The sequence below is a fragment of the Haliaeetus leucocephalus genome, unplaced genomic scaffold (assembly GCF_000737465.1).
Source record: "Haliaeetus leucocephalus isolate CR32 unplaced genomic scaffold, Haliaeetus_leucocephalus-4.0 Scaffold566, whole genome shotgun sequence".
Classification (NCBI taxonomy): Eukaryota; Metazoa; Chordata; class Aves; order Accipitriformes; family Accipitridae; genus Haliaeetus; species Haliaeetus leucocephalus.
This window is the reverse complement of record NW_010973002.1, coordinates 5,702,951-5,725,954: the sequence shown is the minus strand read 5'-3', so window position 1 is coordinate 5,725,954 and position 23,004 is coordinate 5,702,951. Positions and strand designations below refer to the sequence as shown.

Here is a 23,004-nt window from a genome sequence, read left to right as displayed (position 1 = left end):
TTATTAATATTAATGTATAACAGACAGCCGCAGTTAAAAAAAGTAAGAGTTTTAAAATACATTTTCTACTTATTTATCTTTTATGTATCTCATAATGGATGTCATACTACTTAGTCTGTATGACACTTTTAATATGAATATAGCAATGGAAGACTGTGTAAGTACAAACTGAGGGCCAATAACAACAAAAAAAATATCTTAAGTCCTTCATAAACATCTACTGCAAAACATGTACAGATCTGAGATGTTCGTTTTTCAGACTTTCTTCTACACACACACATATTAGGTGGTTTCTGTGAGGACAGTTCTAGGCCTATTCAGATATCAAACAGCAGGAGACACACCTGAGACATCTTGACAATTCACAACACCTACTGCTTTCACAGATTTCAATATGGCTAAACTGCTCAGAAATAAGCAACAAGAAAAGTTTCAGAAAATTGAGCTTGTTCCTCCATGTTGAATTCACCCTGTGAAATACTGAGCAACCACACTTACCAGCAAAATCACTGCAAACACACTACATACATCAGAAAGTATTCGATATGTGGCAGCACTGTGCCCCAGAACAGATATTTAAATGCTTATATTTCAGTTTTGGCTTTGCTTAAGATTTTAAACTAATTAAACATGTATCTCTGATCTTTTCATCAATACATAGTATTAAAGATCTATGGCATCTCTGAAACAGAACTCTTCTAGCTGGTTTTAGTCATTTTGATACCAGAAGGTTACCCACACTTCATCAGTCAGTTATCAAATGCTCACATGAACTTTATATGAAGCTAAAGGCAATTGGGACAAGAGTTGTCCATACAATAATGAAGAAAAGGATGCAATGGCAGAACATTGCTTATCAAGTCACAGGGCAAAAAGCATGCTCCCTAACAATGCCAACCACTGAGAATGGCATCCTTACACTATACTGTTTATTATCTATTTTTAAGAGTATTAAAAAAGAATAATTGATACTGTTCCAAAACATCTGGAATTATCCAACATCTTAAATCAGTATACCTAGAAAACTACTCCCAATGGTGAATTCTGACACTTTTCACTGCAGTCACAGAAGATCTTCTGAGGCCTAGTGAGCTTTGACACAGAAAAAAAATAGGTCTCATCACATAAAATAAGAGTACTGTTATTGTTTATCTTCTGTTGGCAAATCCTGCCCTCATACATATGAGTCCTGTCCATTCTTACACTATTTCTGACCTCAGATAAGCATACAGTGGTGGAATGAGACATAAAAAGTGAGCCCAAAGTCTTTTTCTTCTCAGAAGAGAAAGAACTAGTTGTCTTCCCTCCCCCTTTCACACTGCTGAACAATAAAACAAAGAGGAATGCAGTCAGCGTGTTGAGCACTTTATGAGCTCTAAAATACAGCTTCTTAGTTCATTCTTTTACAAAATAAGGACAGAGATGTGAAACAATTTCTAATGTCCAAAGAGTTCTGTTATGCACGAGCTACCAGGGCAGGGAGAAGGGAGAGAAAAGATTCAAAAGATTAATTTGACAAGAGAAATATCTGAACCACTTTCTCAAAATCTGAAAAGCGCTTTTTCTTTCTAATACATGGGAAGAGCTATCTATATAAAACACTACATGGAGCAAAACAGTATCATTCAAAGGCAAAACATGGTACAGAAAGATCAGTGAGAACTATGAAATTGCAGAACTGCCTGTAAAGGATCTCAAGAGGTCATCTAGTCCATCTTCTGTCCTAGGCAGGATCAATTTTACTTCTGTAATAGAAAAGACAAACTGACAAAACTGAACACCACTATAATTTTAGTAATACATCAATGTATTAAATGAGGAGTAAATTTAACAGATGTACTTTGAGGAAAAGCTGTGCATAAGCAGAAGTAGAGAGACTAAATTATCTGCAACTTGTCCCCTCTCTGTTTCCTATCATTCCAGGACATGGATTATTACCTCTATATCCCAGCTGCTGGGCATTTGGACTATGTTATTTTGCTCTGCCGTCATATTTTAATTGGTCACACACACACACAAAAAATTATAAAATTAGAAGGTCATGGGAAAAGAGACAGAGCAGCATGCTAGCCACAGCTTTTCTGTAATTAGTTAAGTCTATTTGAATTTTTTTTCTGAAACAGTTACAATTCCAGAAAACCAGTTAGCAAAAGAGGATTTCTTAGGCTGATCCAATATTTTATTACAGTTTTTAACAGTCATGTCATGTTACATTTTAAGCATAAAACAGGCCAAGAGAATACAATGTGACTTGCGTAACCAAATCTCACAAGTGAAACACGCACTCTGAGGAACAAAAAACCAAACTGCAATTCTAAATAAAATTGAAATACTCAAAATTATATCTTAAAAGAGCTCTGAAACACATTGTTTTCTTGACATCTGGTTTATTGCACAATAAAAATTCATGAATGTCTGTATCTGTATCTTTGTGACAATACTGAACCACATCTTCTGCTCTGCTGAGGCCTAGCTCTTCCAGAAGATTCAAGAAGATCTAATTTCTAATAAATCCAAACACATCACTTTAGAAAACCCCAATTAACTTCTCAAGTAATTGAAAGCTTCATGGCACCTAAAATTTAACAAATGGCATTTTTTCAAACAACTACACTTTTGCTTTACATTATCCCAGCTCTGAGTCCAGTGTGGCAGGCTGAGAGCTTCTCACCTGTCTTCCCTCCATTTCAATGAGAAATCACAAGTCAGGCAAGTCCACTCAAACTATACCTCACATGGACTGAAAACATGAAGTTTGATACAAAGAATAAGATTTATGGCTGACTTCTGATCATGCAAGGGAAATTTTTTACTACGTATGCAGTAACAGGATAACTAGCAGTCATTTGATTAAAAAAATCAGCTTTTATTTCAAAAAAGGACAACTCAGTCCATGACTGCTCTATGGTCTAAAAGCAGAATGCAGAGCTCTAGTACTTACTAAAGCCAGACAGTTTCTACCGCACAGAAAACCTTCATGTGATGAGCAGCTGGGGTCCAAAAGCCGTGAATCTATGAGCTAGAGCATACTTGCTAAGATGCAGCACTGAGTTGAAACCTTAAAATCCTGAGACAGGATACAGAAACTGGTTGGTTGTTTTGCTCAGTACTGGCTCACCTTTCTGCAAGACCTTCCTCTGTCTCAGTATACACACACGGGCTCCCTCAACCAGATGATGTGACCCAACACAGGGCTGAGTTTACCACCTCAGTGACACAAGAACTACATTAGTTCCTAAGGCCACTTTCAAACTGGGTGAAACTGGGATCAAGCAAAGGAAAATACTGGCTTCTGTATGCCCTGTGCTGTTTTCATATGGGACAAGAGAGCTGAGATCCTAACGCAGGAAACCTTGCATCTGCAGTACTTTTGGCGACATTCTCTAGCTGGCACATGCCGACACAGCTGCCAAACCCAAACTGGCTTACACAGACCTCACCGCACGTGCTTCTACTTCCAAAATTGGCTCATGGCTATCTTCATTCATGGTGTAAACATAATATTTGACATGTAAAATCAGAAGAATTGAGCTGTGAATTTTGTTCTCATATACAGGCCAAAGAGGGGCACAGTTTAAGATGTATGGCTCGTTCTGTGGCATTTCCTTCTGCTTAGTGCAAGCGTCCTCCCTACTCAGCACAAAGCTATTCAGCACAAAGCCTCTTCTGAATTCCACTCCTAGCAGTCTTGCAATGACCTAAACAGGGAATTTAGGTACTTAAGACAGGCTACAAGACCACATTTTTAAGTTCAGAAACTTAAACATTAGGGCACAGTAGGGCAAATAATACAATGAAGGACCACGGTATCAGAAGGAGCTTTTGCCACTGATGACTGTGGAGTGTAAGTGAAGAACACAGTCACCCAGCTAGTCTATGTCTATTCAGCTACACCACCAAATATTTCATTCTTTGCAAGGAATTTCCAAGTTGTTTATCTGGTTATGAATCAATAACAAAGAATTATGTCCATATAAGTAAAGAGGGTATATACTGAGTCTCAGGTATTTGAATTTTATTTGTTCTAATTCAAGAAGCTTTGACTTGCTATTTATGTCAGGAATGTACAGGTATTTGGCCCGGCTGTCAGGCAAGAGGCTCAGACATGAATTTAAAAAAATGAATTAAAAAAAGAAAATCTGTCCTCATTTAAAATTTTAAGTACTTGGTAGTGTCACTATAGTTTTAAAGACCCTTTTTTTTTCACTTTGAACTAGCCTACCACAAAATACACATCCTCTGCATCTAAAGCAAGTGGGTCTTACACTAACATTTCCCAGAGTACTCATCTTCCAATTTCTAATCATTTTGACCCAGATCTCAAGTAGTTTTGCTTTCAAAATCATACACAAAATGCATCCACTTCACATTCAACACAAGGGGAGTAAAATCCAAGCACTATTGATGACATCTTTTATTACAAAATGAAGTACGAATGTTTAGGCCACAGAAGCCTACGCACAACGTAGCAACCTGACTGACACAATGCAGTATAGCTTATTTTCACTGAATATTCATAAAAACTGAAAATCCTCATTTTATTTAAAAAAAAAAACAAAAACCACACACACACAAAACAGAACCCACTAAAATTTCCAAAAGGATTAGGGGGGCAGATGGAGCTTATATGACAAGCAAGAAATTATCCAGATTACAAATACTCCCAACACATAGTGCATTATTCAGCTGAGACCAACACTCCACATCTAGAATACAACCTACCAAGAACAAGTTATCAAAGAGCCAGAAGCTCCAAAAGAGCATGAAAACCAACACACCCACATCACTGATCTGGTAATTTTTGATAGCCAGAGTTGAAACACAACAATGCTAAACAGCTGCTAAGCTCAACAAGTTGAGTGATATGGACTAGAAAGAGAAAAAAAACCAATGCAGTGGCACAAAATCCTTAAGAAAAATACCGTAAGTACAATTCCTTTTGTTTTACAACAGTGTGGTAACAAGCTCAGACAACCACAGATCCTGCAAGCTGGCATACTAAAAAAAAAGTATGCTACATCTTTGGCATGCCCCTGTCCCCAGTAGGCCCCAAGTACTGATGACGACCCAAAAAGTTCACTTACATAGCCAATGTGCAACCCTAAATTTCAAGTGAGTGGGAATCACAGTCTAAAACTTTACGGAGTCTAGTCCTAAATGAGCAGACTCTCCCATCCTTCTAGCATGACTCCCTTCTACATTTAATTACACCAACAATACTTTTCTTCTCCATTCACAGCCTCCATCTCCCCTGAAATTCATTTTCCCTGTGCTTTCTACCTTCTCAGCTGTCTAGCAGCATTAAGTAAATGTACATTTTATATCTCACTCACCCTAACTGCATTAGACTTCATGTTTTAAATTTACTTAGGAATAGACCTGATGTCAAACACATACAAGCATAGCTTATGAGTGCTATCTTTAAAAGAATGTCCCTATTCTCATGTTTTTAATGTTTTCTCAATATTCATATTTATTAATTCTTTAATCAGAGTTGGTTTCAACTGTGACAAGCAAAATAGTACTGAACCAAGACTCCCAGATAATTTAGTCACCCTGCCTTAGAAAAAATAAACTTGTCTTGCATATATACACTGGAAATAGAAGTATATTAGAATATATTTTCATCACTTCCAAGCAGCTGACTTCGTCAAAACTGTACGCTGGAGATTGTGTGGCTAGTCACACTTAGTAAGACAAATACATCCATCTTGGAACGCCATTAAAGTCAATTTTGTAGAGGTGAATTTGGTAAATACACAAACAATTTTATCTTGCTTTTACATGAAGGCAGGGATTGCATTAGGACACTGTTCAACTATGTAACAATAATAATCGATGTTTATTTAGACAAGCTAGGTATCCAACAGTTTACAAATATGTCCTGGAATGTTTTTTATTAGGTGAAAGATTATTTATATGTTACCAAACACTACCATCTCCTAAGGATTTCAGTCTAAATTAGGTCTGGCTATGTACCAGTGAAAGAAGCTCAGAATAACTATGATTAATTTCTTCTCATTTTATTCCATCAAATTGTTTCCACATGTTACTACAGCGAAAGTATTCTTTTACACAGATCAAACTACTTGCCATGAAGGGCATTCACAGCCAACTACAGTATGAAAAAATACAGAAATAAACACAGTATCTGTGATGCATTGAACAGGTAGAAACATGCATTTCTATTCAGACATCTGCACTCAAACTAATTGTATCTGTAGTAATCAACATGCTTCAGCCAGACTCAGTAATTACCATTTAAGTTAGAAGAATTGTCTCTACTGAAAGATTTCTTATTCCAAATTTATCAAACAGAATCTTCAAAGCAAAATTCAAAAACTCAATTATAAGATTAAAATAGTTCACATATTTAAGAGGATGTTCTTTTCAAATCTTTTATATTGTAAATCTGAAGGGGAGAATATCTACTTAAACAAAGTCATATAACTATCTTTGTAAAATAAAGCAATAAGAGAATTTCTTCCAATGCACATTCAAGGTATCACATTGAAATATGGCGCTTTTTTTTCCTTATGTTTCTTTTTTTCTTTTCCTTTTCTGCATTTTGTATCCAGCTGTTGTCTAGGGTCACATTTTATCTTCTCTATAACCAAAAGTTGTAATCTATGATAAGTTTTACGATTCCACTGCAGAGGTGGAAGACTTGGAGTATTTCCTCCTCCAGCCTACAAAAATCCTGACAAAAGAATTCTATTTAGATGGAAAAGATCAGGACATAGATGAAGTAACAACACAAACTATCAGCTACCACTCCTATACAGAAGTATAGTTGATAACTACAATTTGGCTATATGTGCAAAGTTTTCTAAACTTAGGTGTGAACACATGTTCAAGCCCAAACTAGCCAAACTTCCAAACTGAACCAATCCAAGACTGCACATAGTCCACAGAGTTCATAACCTCCTTCTGCACCCAGAAGCCACCTACTTGCTGTACAGCAAGGCAAGGCAGCAGTCTGGCTGCATGGGTTCAACTCAAACCTGTCACAATCTGCCCCCATAACTCCTTCTGTTAATGTCATGTCCAAAAGACACACCCCCCCCCCCCAAACCAGTACCTCAGCTGCACGCTTCTTTTGAAGGACCAGATATGGCATACAGTCAAGACTACAGGACAACCAGGATGACTCACTCAGTCAAGAATAGCAGACCACAATAAAGGTAGAGGTACTCTCATTATCATGCAGAAACACAAATTTGAGTCCAGGGCACATCATACTTTCACCCACACTCACACCCAGACTCTACCATGTAGCAGAGACATAATTTGTGTGGTAGTGCTGTGGTGGGGACAGGATTCCTTCTACCGACAAACAAGTACAATCCGCAACCTGGGCTGTGTATCCATTGGAGATTAAGGCTGAAGAAAAAAGGTTACCTTCTTTCTGCCAGGTATCTTCCTTTTATTAAACAACAAGAATAATTCTTAAATTACCTTATTTTGAATTTTGTTGGAAAAAACCCCCAACAAAATTCATAGTCATTATGAGCACACGATCTTTGATTCTCATTAGTGAGATACCCACTAAAATGTCTTCTATGTAGGCAGTATCACAAATGAGTCAAATTCCAGCTATCTTGACATATTTGTACTGGCAGCTTTTAATTGCCCAAGGAGAGCACTGGTTGAAATGTTAAACAAGCCTGGAGTAACACAGATATTAAACCTAAAAAGAAGGTTAATTAGAACTGATGTAAGGAGTTTTGAACACTATGAAAAAAGGTTTGTATGCTAAACTTCACCTCATTTCCTTAAAGTCTGTTTACCCAGCTGGCTAGGAGCAACAGTCAAACTCACTAAAATTGGGCACATGTTAATCTTAAACCAACACCAGGAAGGAAGAAGTTATAATTGTGTTTATTCCTAGCTGCAAAAGAGGGGATGTTTAATCAGAAATTTAATATACACTTTGATCCAATGTTAATGAGCTGACACTATGTTGTACATTGAACTGACTTCAAAGACAGAGGATGCCTTAAACAAATGTAATGTATATTTATGACACTGTTTAAGAAAAAGAAAACATTTCTTCTAATGAGGTCACCTTTATCAGAACATACTATCTGAGTAACTGGGGATAGTACATGTACATCAAGACACGTCAGAGCCTCAATTAGCTATAGCAAACTAAAGAAGATTACCAATAACAGAAACTGTTGCTCAAAAATTAAGACTGCAAATGTTCTTTTTTACTTTACATAATTTTTGTTCTTTTGTATTTAAAGCATTTACCTCTAAGCGTCAGATCTAATCGACAACATGCTAAATTCTAAATGTTATTCTGTGGAAAAAATAAGATTTCTCAAAGAAAATCAGGAGGATTCCCCTCAAAAAGACAGGATGATAGGAATATGCAACTGAAAATATATATGAGGTGGAGGAAGAAAGCAGAACTAGGCATATCACAGGCAGCAATTCTTCAACACACAGCACTGAAAACAAGCTCAAGAACATACTGAAAGTGGAAAAGAAGAAAAACCAAGAACATACATATATACTAAGAAAAAGCAAAGAGTGGTACTGCAAACAACAATGATACAACTAGTTTATGTAAACATTTGATTTCATATTAAAATTGTATTTTTTTTAAAAAAACAGATTGAAAATAAGTCTTAAGAATGTCATTTATGTGGCTCTTATATCATGAGTTACTGCCATAAATCAGATGTAGTATTTTTAATACAATAAAGAATAAAATTACAAAAGTTAGCAGGATTAAACCAATACATACATTTATAATGGTGTCATACAAATTATATAGCATTTCTTCTCATGCATTCCTTATCTGTGCATTCTTTGTGAGAAATAAAAGAATGGTAGAGGAAGTTCATGTTTTCCATAAATACAGTAGTACTGTATATTCAATAAAATATATTTTATCATATTATTAGCCAAATAAGGTCTTATTACCTTAGTCAACATATTCAGCTAATTTTTGTCACAGTGCCAATAACTGGTAATGTTTAACAACCTGTTCTCATTTATTAAGGTTTTGTTTTCTTCTTGATAGATTTTTTTAAAGTACTTCAAAGTTTGTATAAAGCCTGCATAATGCTACCAAAGATCCATACTAAGTATATGATCCAGACGACACATAGCATCCCCCACCTGAAGAGCAGCACATGCTGGTATACTGCTTCAAGACTTTCTTAGGACGTATTTAATCTTTTCAGTTGTCAGCAATAGTTGTATATGATACACAATTATGATGGATTCTATAACATGTAAAATTCAGTCTAAGCAATTTAAACATTCCAAAGCAAACCATGTGGCCAGTATGCTACCAATACTTTTCAAAATTTTTAGAAATATTGTAAAGTATACTTACAGCTTCAAATTTTGGCATTCATTCAACATAAGATGACAATAAGATGAGCTACCAGCACTCTCTAGTTCTAACTAGTACTATACTGCAAATCTAGGTGGCAAAAATTAAACAGAATATTTGCTATAAAAATTAATGAATCAAGAAAACAATCATTTTTGCCTCTAAAATTAACAAGACTGTTTATTTTACTTTGACTGCACAGTATCATCTTGCATTAACAAGTAACAAAACACATCTTACAGTCAGCAAGCCATCTTTCATAACCTAATTACTGATTTACATTGCAAAAAGCTATCAGAGTGCACTGTGCCACAAAGGATTTTGCATATTAGACTAAGTCAATAAAAAGAAGAGTTAACATTTGTATTCAGTGGAGTAGAAATCTTGAAGCTACTGCCACAGGAGTTACAATTACAGTTAAGAAGTTATATTTTACCACCAGAAAGTCTACATCATTACAAAATCAGCAATATCATGTTGTGAAGTCTACTGATCCACTGCATATCATTAAACACATAATTTGCATCATATTACGAAGAAAGATGAAAAAAAATCTTCAGGTATTGTAGGAGGACTCTTGCACAATTTAATCAACCAAATGCAAAACTGCAACGTTTAATTAATAACTCTTTCCCACACACACAGTCCTGAGCAACCAAAACCACAGGCACTATAGTTTGTGGTCATGCAGTTCCCTAAGCAACTCTGCACCTGCTTATCAAATGTCTTTGCCTTCTGAATTTGCTCAGCTGCCTCTCTCAGAACTGCTTGTGTCCTCTCCTTGCAGGAAACCTTGCACCCAAGCTTCTTTCTCTCACAGCCCACTAGATTCAAAATTTCAAGTCATCTTTCTATACGAGCTTCATCCAAGACCTTTTCTGTTATCAAGGGCCTCATAAAATGGATCATTATACCTTAGTATGCAAGTTTGGCTCAAATAGTGACTCTAATACTTGTATGTATGAATTTGATACCTCATGAATTCTCTCCTACATGCTCCAATGCTCCTCAAGGCAGTTTTAGTTCTATCTGTACCACAACCCACTTACCTTCTTGGAAACAGAAGGATAAGCATAGAACCAGTCCAGCAAACTATTACAGTGTATGAAACAGGCCAAGTTGGCTTTCAGAAGTTCACCTAACCTGCAGGGCTGGTGTTGTCCTTGCCACAACCACCCGGAACACCAACTCAGCCAAAATGCAGCTGGGGGCATTTCTGGATGAAAACTCAGATTTCTTTTCAGTGCAATATTTGGTGAAAAAGGGAAAAACTTGGGGAGGTGCGCATGCCTAATCCTTAGCCAGAGAGATATGGCTAAGAATCTCTTCCCGATCTTGCCATGTAGAAAGTGGCTAGAATGATCCAAGGCCTTTACTCAGCTCCTCACACATGCTAGACAAGCTGAGATTTCCCTTATTTTACTTTCTTTACTCCTTTGATTTGCTGCAGGAAGGACAAATCTGAGTACTAAGTAGATGCATCTTTGCTAAAGGCTGCTTCATTTTCCAAAGTCACATTGTTTTCTCAGATGAAGCATACAGATTTTAATTAGCCTAAAATCAACAGCAGTGTCATATTTGTAGTTTCTCTAAATTTAAAGGAGATACATTTTATAGACATTACATAAAAATGACCTCAGCAACCATTTATGTACAGGAAGCTATGCTCGAAATTTATTTCCAGGATAACCTAATCTTACCCCCAAAAAAGTAAGGTAAAAATTACTGTATGTGTAGACTTTCCAGAAGCTAAAAAACGTGGGATTAAGTCACCTTTTTAAAAAGAATGAAATACTACTATTAGGCACAGCTGACTCTGTTAGTACAACACAGAAATACAGCAAAGAAGAAAGGGAGATTATAATTTAAGTTTCTGTCTATGATTTATGTATTTCAGTTGGTTGAGTTGCATCCTTCCTAATGAATGCAATGAATCATCTAAATCACTTAAATTGAGACTGAGAAATGACAGAGCTGTTTCTCTCCTTACCAGTGCTTTCCTACCACCAAACACTGCATCTTGTTAGGACAAAGACTTCAAGTATTTGCTAACAATACATTAGTTCTCCATTCAACACAGAAAAGAATTAACAACTTGGGTGAGAAGGTTATAACTTTCTATGGGACCAATAATGCCATAAGCTATGGAAACATCAGTTTGTTTCCAATAGTTATCCGTTACTACAGAGTTGAAAAAGGAATAATGCATTGTATAACTATTTTCCATACAGCAGCAAAACCACACTTGAGTTCTTCACACATTCAGAAAAGTTTCAGGTCTACTGAACAGATTCTGCTCTACCCAATAATGTAGCTCTTCAAATGTTGTTTTCTTCTAAAATTGCTATATAACGCCCCTACAATTCATTAGTATGTATTTTTACATTGACATAAGTCAGAGTCTACTAAACTACAGAACTAATTCCACCAGTGGAATAAAAATCATGTCAAGATGGTAATATGTCATCAGTTCTTGATTCTGCTTTTGCACAAGTGTCTGACAGGACAGCAGGAGTCCCCCAAAGTATCAAGCTTACAATGAAAGCGGAACCTCTAAGAACACAGGCACAGGATGACTTCAGATGACCCAATGTATAAATATGAATCAAAAATGGCCTGTTACTAATGCAGCCACTACAGCTGGCTAAAATCAATCTTTGAGTATAACAAAGAGGACAAAGATCATGTGTAAAATATTCCACATATGGCAAAAAAACAGAGGAGATAATAAGAAAACATAAAAAGATAACTGCTTCTAAGAGAAAAAGAACAAAGAAAGGACAGAGTGAGCAGAACTGCTCCAGCATTGCCATCCCCACTCAAGTATACGACACCAGATCAGCTATTTATCCACCCAAGTCCTCCTTCATCTTCAGTGGAGAAAAAGAGGTGGGTTTTGATTTGCCACCCACCATATTTTGCTAATGCAACTCAACAATCATACATAAAGTATTTTATTTTGCTATCTATCTGGGTGAAAGAACAGCATGTGTATGGGTGCATGTTTTCTGCTCCAGCATTCCGATACAGTAAGACTGATAACCGCATCACTGAGTCTGAGTAAACTCAGAGACAGGAACAGACTGAGCATAATATGGAGTGTTTTTTGTCTGGGGGTATTATTTTGACTGATTGTGTATGTGAACAAGAGTCCACGAGACTGAGTAGCACTGTACATCTGTATTGGCATGTATGCTTTGTTCAGATCCTTGCTAAAGCCGAGAATAAAGTAATGATGTTAGACAGCTTCCAGAAATCAGCTTTTAAGAATGCCATTTTGATTCAGCCCTTTCAAAGAAATAAACTATACTTTCAAATCTAGTTTATGTTAACTACAGAATGAGAGAGAGTCTTTGACTGTATGTGACTTTTTTTTTTTAACTCTCAACAGCAGAACTGACAAGTTCCCCCCCCACCTTCGTGATTTTTTTTCTTGTAAGCATTTTTCTTTTTAGTTACGTTGTTTAAAATGCAATGTTGGCAATGAGATATTGCTAGAGGCTTTGGACTGATGCCTTCTGAAGCTTCCACTTTTCCCAACTTTTACTAGCAATAAAGAATTTGTTTCTAGAAACATGTAATTTTAATTACAAAATTACCCCCAAACATAAATGGAATTTAATTGGTTACAAAGTAATATTTTCACATAATCAAGGGATTGTTTGGGGGATTTAAGGCATAATTTATTAGTTCTGGATAAGGTGCACATTTTGATTCCTACAGGCAAATAACAAACTGATTAGTAAGTGTAATAACGCAGTTTATTTGTCTGACAGTTGGCAGCTATAAGTGCAATAACTTACTTGATCAATTGCCATTTTAAAGAACATTAAAGCTTCTCATACTTATGCTATCTGTATGGTATGCAGATGAACAACAATACAGCATTACCCCTATTACACCAGTGATTTAATATGGTGTTTCTGCCAGGTTTTGTACCTTTCTATATAATGCAAAAGGAAGTAATTACTTTTTGTACTGAAAGATTGAAGAATTTACTCCCTTTTAGACATGCAAAGAATTTTACTATAGGAAGAACTAAAGATGATAGCTTCTCTTGATCAATTTTTTTTCTGATATTCAAAATCATGCGTATCAGTTTTGAGAAAGAGTCTAAGCTTTCCAGTCACTTAGTTCTGCAGAATTCTGTAGTTGTCAAGTGAAGATAGCCACCTCTCTCTGGCAGGAAGCTTTTCCTATTTGTTACATAAAACGAAGTTCTTCTCATGTTCCTTAATTCAATTACTTTGTCAGGTAACATCAATAGCTAACAGCTTTTGGAGTCCAGTTCCCTGATAGCCTAGCCTCACTGAATTCAGTGGATCTAAGCCAACACAGGAAGCCACCACAGAGCCAATAAATACCACGCACATTTCAGACAGACATTATACAATGGAAAAGACTATGACAAATGTATAAGATCACCTTTTTGAGATCAAATGATACCTCAGTGATCTAGGTAAGAAAATATTTACCAGTCAGAAGTTCAGATGAACTAGAGTACACTGCCTTGCGAAGGTCAGTGGAGATTGCCTTGGTTCCCTACTGTTTTACTGAAAATGTCTTACACCCAATTAAAAAGAAAACCAGGAAAAAATATTACATTAAAATCACACAAGTTTCAAGAAAAAGTGAACAAGTTAAAAAACTTAAACACAAAGACAAATGAAATGTGATAAACCTTAACATGCAAGACACGTAAACACAAATACATTGAGAAAACAGTTATTCTCATTTCAACTCAACATCAGTACAATTAACCCCATTCTTCTACTACTCTCAAAGAATCTCATTTAAAACAGATTTACAAAGCAGATCTATTTTAAAGTCTTTGGCAGACAATCAATTCTGGAAAGCTATTTTGTGCTATACGAGAAAGGTCAAAAACCTTGTTAAAATTCTAACAGAATTTAAGTTTTAATGACTGGAAACTTATGTTCTGTATCACTGAAAACTATAGAGCAGAGTTTCTATTTATTGCCATTTTTTATTAAGCCAATCTACAAAAGTACAGCCCTACTAGTAAGAAGCTCAATATATTTAGATTTCTAACACAATATTCTGAGAGACCTTACATAATTTAATTTTCATAATGAATATTTTAACAAGTGGTACATTCCCCTTTTACACTACAAGCTTTCAAAAAAAGGTGGAGGAGCGCTAAGGAAATACCACAACTCATTCTTTGGACTCTTTATTCCACTGTCGAAGTTGCGAATTATCTGTCAATTAACTTATGTTTTACCTCATTTCCTGAAAAAGTGGTAGATTTTCCTAGCTTTCTACTACCCAAACAATCTGCTGTCACTAATGACTTCTACCTCAAATCATCTCCTTGAAGTAGAGAAGCATTCTACAATGGAGAACTGAAGTACAAGGTAAAGATAGCAAATTGTACAATAATAACTCTACCATTCTACTTGCATAATACAACTTCTACCAACACTTCCCCTTCACATATCACTTACTTTCTGAGAAATCTTTCAGGTTCCTGTGAATATTCCTAGTCCTCAGATGCAGTGATGACCAGGAGGATCTCCAACCTATGGTTGGAGGCTTACTGCTTCCCCTTTTTCCCAGCAGTTTGCAATGCTTATGGATTCTAGAAAAATTTAGATTAATACAGAGATAGCTCTCTTGCCACTTATTCAGGATTTGCATATAAGTTTGAGATGAAAACACATAAAGTTTGCAAGTCAACCAATGCAGTACTCTCTTTAGCTATTATTAGTAATCACCAGCTGAACTACTCTAGCATTAGGCAAGAATTCTGCATGGACAAAAAGGTAAACTATCATTATGTAATATACCTTTCAACTAACAAATTGCTGATTAATTCAATCTCTTACTGATAGTCTCTATGACAATAATTATTCCCCATAGCAAATAACGCATGCAGCATTTAAAAATGTCTCCCTCTCCCATCTGACCTCTCTGTATAACAGGGATTCTGAATCTGTTCTACTTAAAAATCAAGATAATACATTAATAAAATTGCTAGGAAAATCCTTATTTATCAATTATGATTTTACACTGTACAGTATAAAAAACACTTCAGAGTTGCATTGCTGTATAGTACATACCCCATGTTCTTTAGCAGCCATAACCACTTTTGAAAGAATATCTTCTTCAACAAATGGCCTCACAGCATCATGGATAATCACTACTTCTGGTTTCTGGAGCAGATGGTTGGAAAATTCATTCTCTGCAAATACTTTCAGTCCATTGAAAATTGACCGATGACGAGTTATTCCACCTTTTACTATCGTAACTCTTTTGTGGCCATATCTTTCAATGATAGACTTCATTATTTCAATATTTTCAGGAGAGACCACCACAATAATGTCGGCTATCCAACTTATCCTAGAAGAAACAGCACAAAACCAGAGAAAGTAGATATGAATGACTAAATAAAAGTACAGATATCTCCATGAAACAAAGAAATTAATATAAAAAGAAATTCAAGCTGGCTGAATAAAGCATTTCGCAATATACTCAAGTCCATGTTTTTGTGTGTGTATTAGCACTCCACCCCTAAAGGGAGAGCTACGTGAGAGGATCTCTACCAATACATGGATGTTGACCAAAATAACTGGAATTCTGGGAAGGGACTTGCTTCCAACAACCAGTTTGCAGAAGGAAAAGAAAAAAAAAAAGCGCACCTTCTGATAACCCTTCGAAAAGCCTTCAAAACATTTCTTACTCCAGCCTCATTCCTAACTTCGAACACAACTTCTAAATCAATAGGCTACAGTCTGTTATTTTAGCCTTCTCTAAATGCAGTCTCCAATAAATTGGTAAATCCTGGGACCTGGAATACTCCATGTTCTACTCTGCAGTACACTGTGTTCAAGTGAATAAGAGGATCAAGAAAAATTCTGAAACAAAGATCACAATGTAAAACCATAGCTATGCTAGGTAAAATTACCATAATATGAAAAGTATATTGTTAGAGAACTTCAAGCTTTTACTGTTGGTATCAGCCTAGCTCTACAATTGAGGGGTGGTGTGGGGGGAGAATGACCCACAATTCACAAGATTAAAACCAGTCATAAATGAAGTTAGGCTGAAGTCATACTTGTGTCAAAGGACCTAGGAATACAAACTATAGTCACATGTGGCATACTGTACTTCAAAATAATAGAAATACCATAATTGAAATCCAACTATTTGAGTGCCTTATTTCCTAAACACTATCTAGAGAGCATAAAAAAGGATTTAAAATTGTTTTATTTCCTTTCTGTGTCTCCACAGATGACAGGAGGGTTTTTTTAGCATGACAGACAAGAAACTCATCAGATGAGCAATGATTACAAAAACAGTTTACTATTTACTATAGTAAAATTACTCATGTGTAGCCTACATATCCAGCTAGGAAGGGAGACAGACAAGTATGGTATATTCTGTCAACTAAAACTAGTAAAACTATTGAATTGAAACCAATTTTGCAGACACAAGACAAAGGTACTAAATACTTCCAGTTGGAAAAACGAGAGTAAGAAATATACAGTTCAGAAATATGCAGGCTCAAGGTATTCGTTTCTGCAATAACTCATGAGAAGGCATTGCCTAGGAACTATTCTTACTCCAAAAGCAGTCATCTGTGATACAAACCAATCCCCTAGAACTATGTGAAACAACAGAGCATCTTCCACCTTCTGTATGTTTTTTTTGTAATTAATAGAACTCCATGGAAAATTATTTCAATGAATTTTAAAATAACTATTAAAAATAAAATAAATGGAAGTGCTATTAGCATTCTTCAAAAGAAAAATATTTGTCCTTATGTTCATTATATTATTAACAAAGGGAGAAAATACAGCCAAACCAACATATTCTCAGCATTTTTTTAAGTATTGAAGTTGTTCAAATGTAAAATCTGAAGTCATATGGTTTCAAGTTTCATTTCAACTTGTCACTCACCACAGGTTCATGAAAAGGTTTTCAAATTAGTCCTGGCATAGTCCTATATTTAGCCACAAAACTTAGCACCTCTGTATGACTTCAACTCACAACTAGGGCAAACTAATTGGATTCATCTCGGTTCTTCTTTTGAATATTGAGAGCCAGTCATTTAAATAAAGCAAAATTTTGGAAGAGCTATTTCACACTAAATAAGAGCTCTGCACTTCTATTTGCAGAAAGACTATAGCCTTACACAGTTCCCAGAAACAGTGGACAGTCTGCACATTCACTGGTGACTGTGTAAGAAGAGCACTGACATTTCCCATTCTGGAGTCAAAGGAAACAGATGATGAGGCAACTCGGTAGTATACAGCATCTTCTGAGAAGAAGGGAAGAGAACAGAAGCACTGGCCAGCCTATGATAAATCTCTGCACAGGCAGGGTGGAATGGCTCAAGGCCTTCAGTGATAGAATACACCAAAAAGTGACAGGATGCGGTCACAGCTCCACCCTGTGTCTGGATAAACACATTTATAAACTTGAGTATGTCCTCCTTAAACTCATTCTGGACTAATGTCTATAATTAGAGCTGGGATTTAGAGATGCAAACTATTCATGTAAGAGTATAAAGGTATCCTCTAGACTGATTAGGTCCAAGAACAGCTTAGGCTTTGAAGCCTAACATGTCCCACCAAAACTCATGAAAAGTACTAATTCAGTAAAGTATATGACAAATTCTCATGAATGAGAACTGTGCACCACACAGGTGCTTACTCTTTTAAAGACCTGCTTATGGCAATGTTTCAAAGGGTTTTAATGAAGTAGAAAGATATCAATATACACTCAATCTGGCAGTAAATGGATCTTTTTTTTTTTCCTCCCTCAATTTGTCACCCCCTTTTCTTCAGAAAGATTTCATACTAAAATAATAAGAAGCTCAGGACCTGCTCGAAACAAGTTTAAAAATAGTAAACACCTGTGCCGGTTTTGTCTGTGACAGAGTTAATTTTCTTGATAGTAGCTAGTGCAGGGCTATGTTTCGGATTTGTGCTGAAATAGTGTTGATAACACAGGGATGTTTTAGTTACTGCTGAGCAGTGCTCACACACAGCCAAGGCCTTTTCTGCTCCTCACCCCACCCCACCAGCAAGGAGGCTGGGGGAGCACAAGAAGTTGGGAGGGGACATAACCAGGACAGCTGACCCCAGCTGACCAAAGGCATATCCCAGACCATATGGCATCATGCCCAGTATATAAACTGGGGGGACCTTCAGAGTGATGGTGTTTCTCTTCCCAAGTAACCATTACGCGTGATGGAGCCCTGCTTTCCTGGAGATGGCTGAACACCTGCCTGCCAATGGGAAGCGGTGAATGAATTCCCTGTTTTCCTTTGCTTGTGTGCACGGCTTTTGCTTTACCTATTAAACTGTCTTTATCTCAACCCACGAGCTTTCACACTTTTACTCTTCTGATTCTCTCCCTCATCCCACTGGGGGGGGGGGGTGGGGGGGTGGGGATGGGGAGTGAGCGAGCAGCTGTGTGGTGTTTAGTTGCCAGCTAGGGTTAAACCACAACAACACCCTTTCGATTTTATAACTGTAATATTAGATGAAGATAATGCAAGCTTCAGAAAGAATCAGCACAAGGCATGAAAAATACTGTACCCCAATGTGCTTTAACAAGCACTAAATACAGAACTCTAGTGCTTCCATAGAACATAGGCTGTAGTTCTAAAGCGGAAAATCAGGTCTGATCAAATGAAACAAAAGTAACCTCAGTTGTAATCACTCTACAACTGCCTTGGGAAGACCTCAGTATTAGTAGAAGGAAAACAATGAGGCAGAAAAGGACTACATGTTTGTTTCCTGTAGCTGTCCTCATCATTACCTACAGACAGGCAGACCAGCTGCCTAGTAGAAAATAGCATTGTTTTATTAAATTTCAAACAAAAGTACATACATTTATATTAGCTGAGCTAGAACTCAAAGTAAGGAGCTCATTAACTCAGTAACAGATTAAGCTATTAAATAACTTAGATGGCAGAGGAAATGAAATAACCCATGAGTTATGCTCTGAGACTGTACCACCTAAATGGCATGCTCAGGTACAAACGTGAATGAGGTTAACCCTCTATCCGTTCACTTACATACAAACCAGTGCTGAGCCCGAAATCTGACATAAGGCTTAAATACTCACACTTAGTTTCTTGCAACTCTTACTCAGACTAGTAACAATCTATTTAACATATAACCTACTGAAATCAGCAGTTGTACCAGCAAAACAAGGCCAGAACCAGGCAGTCACTGCTGAGATGGCTTCAGTAGTGTAAGACATGATCTTTCACTGCCACAGAAACTCTTCAGAGGTACAAAATAAATCATTATATTACTTTTGCTGATCTTATTATTCAAGCACCAAACGAGAAAAGAACTGTCAAGAACAAAATGCATTTGTAGAATGCAAGCATAACTTCCTTTTGCTCCATAACAGTTTTGTTATGACTTTATTGATATATGAATACATATGTATCTTATACATTACAAAAGTAGACCCAGGGAGCTTTTAAGTCTGAAAAGCTTCACAGGTACATTAAGAAAGTTTTAAGCATCTCACGTACAGAAGCCATTCATTTTTTTCCTGAAAGATGATGTTCCTTATTAGTCAGACAAGATAACAAAGATACCTTCATAAAGTTAAAACAATTGGATTGTTTGCTATGATTATTTTTAGCTCATAAGCAATATCAACAACAAGCTAATGCTAACTGGACAAAAAGAACTACCACAATAGATACATTTAACAAAACTGTAATTGTGTGACCTGTAGAGGTAGTGAACATGCATCAGTCAATGGGGAAAAATACCTGGCAAATAAACTACACAAGACACTTCCGAAGAGGCAATTCTTTGGAAGCTTCCCCCAGGTGATGTTTTTTTTATATCAGGCCACCTGTTTTAAGAGACTACATTACAGTAAACAAAGTAAACAAAGCTGTCTGAAACCTTTATGGAAAATTTTTATTCTGCCAGTAAACATATTAACTCTGCTTTCCTCTTTCATAACTTCTCACTGTACTTTCAACAACTGGTGGAATATGAGCACAGCAAGAATAGCAGCAGTTTATTTGTCCCACAATGATTTTAAAAATCAACCTTTACCTTGGTCTGTTTTCCTCTCTACAGCTTTAGTAAAATATGTGTGCACATGTACACAGAGCTGAGATTTCTCCATCTTAGAAAAGGAACTGGAAAGGTTCTATTCTAAACAAACATACACAAAAAAAAAATAAAATTAAGGAAGAACCCTACTAGTTTGCACAGAAGCAAAAAGGAGGAATGCCATTCTAGTTCTGTTGAACTTGATGCAAAAGCCTTGCATAGGTCAACAAAAGCAGAAACAAATTCAATGAGAAAAACCAGACATTTAAGTACTGTAACACATGTTAATTTTAGCCCCAGGATAGGACCTGACCTTCCTATCTGTGCCACTGTACTGGCAATAAAAACCAATCATTTCTCCTCACCCTATTTTTTTTCTCACCTTCTCTTCCTAAGGGCATCATCTTTGATTATTATTGGCAGGCCAACGTTCTACATACTGTCATCCTATGCAACAGGATGCACTGCTTATTCATTCATGTCTGCTCTTGTCTTGTCTGCCAGTTTTTCCACATCAATATTTAAAATTCTCACTACTTTCAGCTGAACAGTGTAAAAATCTTTTTATCCTCATTTTTAAAAAGCACATGCAAAGCAGCTGCAAATTCTTGATTTGCTCATGTATTTCTGTCTATATGTTGCTACATATTTTCCAGATTAAAAAAAGCTCAAAACCAGCTGCATTAGCTGAGATAACCAGTTCAATATAAGTTATTACAGGTTAATGAGTCAATGATTCATTCAATTAGAGCAGATAAACAATAGACATCAGAAGATAGTATCAAGCTAAACACAGAAAATCTGCCACTTCTGGGTGATATATATGACAAACTGCAGTTCCTCAACATTACATTTTTGCGCGTACATTCGCACAAAAAAGAACAAGGTACCTCCTTTGCAGTTTCAGAGTCAGAAGTGTTGAGATGAAAATGAAAGCCATTCCAAGCTTTAGAGTACATCTGTTCCCAACTCCCCATACACATACATACCAACCAACACTCCAATTCAGTACAGAGATGGTAGAAAGCTCTGCCTGTGAGAGCACTGGCACCAGTTATTGCACTTCTAAATTTAAGCGGAAGCACTAGGTTGTTACTCTCACAATCAACTTGGGATCACGCGCCTGGTTGGACTGTACAATTAGAATTCAACCTTCTAATTTTCTGCAGCTTTAGGACATAAATATAATACTGTTGCTCAAATAACTGTTATTTTCCCAGAGCTTACTGGCAGCAAAAATGAAAGATTTTTTTTTTAAATGAATAATGTTTTATTTTCCTATGAATATCATTTCCTCCCCAAACCTCACTCTGTTCTCTTTTCCAGGTCTCCAATACACTAAGTGAGGATATTATTCTTCTCTGTAGATTCCCATGACATTTTGGCAGAAATTACAGCTATGACAAGCTTTGGATTGGAGGTTTTGCTCAGTGATGTGTTTAGCTTTGTGACTGGCTGTTGAAAACTAAATAAAGAAAACAAGCAATATTTCTTTCATAAAGTAACAAGTGACCTGAGGGAAGCTTCTCTGGGTGGTAATGGAAAAAGAGTCCCAATTCTGATGTTGTACAAGTTTCCATCAGTTAAGAACTTTGGGAGATGTTGGCAATTCCATTTCTTTTCACTACCCTCCACGCCTCCCATTTATTCTCTCTAAAATCTAAAGGTTTGCTTTTCTACAAGTTACTGCAAAACATCCAGATCTGACACTCCACTCCTACTTGCAGTGTTTCAAATGACACTAGATACAAGACTTACATTATGTTAACATTTGACAATAATATATTAACTGTCAGTCACATGCCTAGAACTCAACGGTCTTATGAAAAGGAAAAACCCGACTGCTAAGATATCCTATTACTTAAATTCTTTGCTCCAATGTAAACAAAGAAAATTTACGCATGCCACTAACGCGAGCTATCAGCTTCTAGCCCAGTAACCATATCTTAAACAAAACCAAGGGGGCATTTAAGCTTCTTGCTGCAGCGGGGCGTTTCACCATGGACTATAACGGCGAAGCCTAAGGCAGCGCTGTAGACCACCGAGTTCACCCCGCTATGAAGAGTGGATTCTTGTTCGAGGCCTCTGGACACCATTAAGACCGCCTCCGATGGCCACGGCCGACTAGATCTTTCTTTCGGGGCCTCCGGATAGTATTATGACTGTCTCCAACGGCTACGGCGGGCATGTAGCTCACCAAACCAGCCACTGCAGCTACAGAAACCCTCGAGCTTCGAGGCCGAGGGCCTCGAACAGGTCTCCAGCAGTCATGGAAAGCGACACAGCTTCAAGGCGCCGGCGGCGCTGGGGAAGGAGGAGAGCCGCCGGGGGCGGCGGTGACAGAGCCAGGCTGGGACGGGGGAGAGCGCCCAGCTCCCGCCCGGTGCCTCTCCCCAGCCGAGCCTGCCCAGTCACAGCCGAGAGCACCCCGGGTCCGCACCGGGCCTACGCGCTCCCGGCCGCCCTGTCGCTTATCGCCCGTTGACTGGGCGCGGCGGGAAGGAGATCCCCCCCCGCAACGCAGAACCAAACCCTCCGAGGGGCGGCCGCGCCGGGGGGCGCCCGGGGCCGGAGGCGAGGGCGGCGGGC

The 23,004-nt window shown here is 37.3% G+C and overlaps 1 protein-coding gene across 1 annotated transcript in view; it reads right to left on the bottom strand.

Annotated features, from left to right (window-relative positions):
• Positions 1-23,004, bottom strand: part of ISPD (isoprenoid synthase domain containing) — a 119,713-nt gene that overhangs the window by 96,476 nt on the left and 233 nt on the right. Inside the window, exon 2 of the mRNA XM_010577637.1 lies at positions 15,436-15,715. Within this exon, the coding sequence (XP_010575939.1) occupies positions 15,436-15,715 (280 nt within the window). The remainder of the gene's footprint in view (positions 1-15,435; positions 15,716-23,004) is intronic.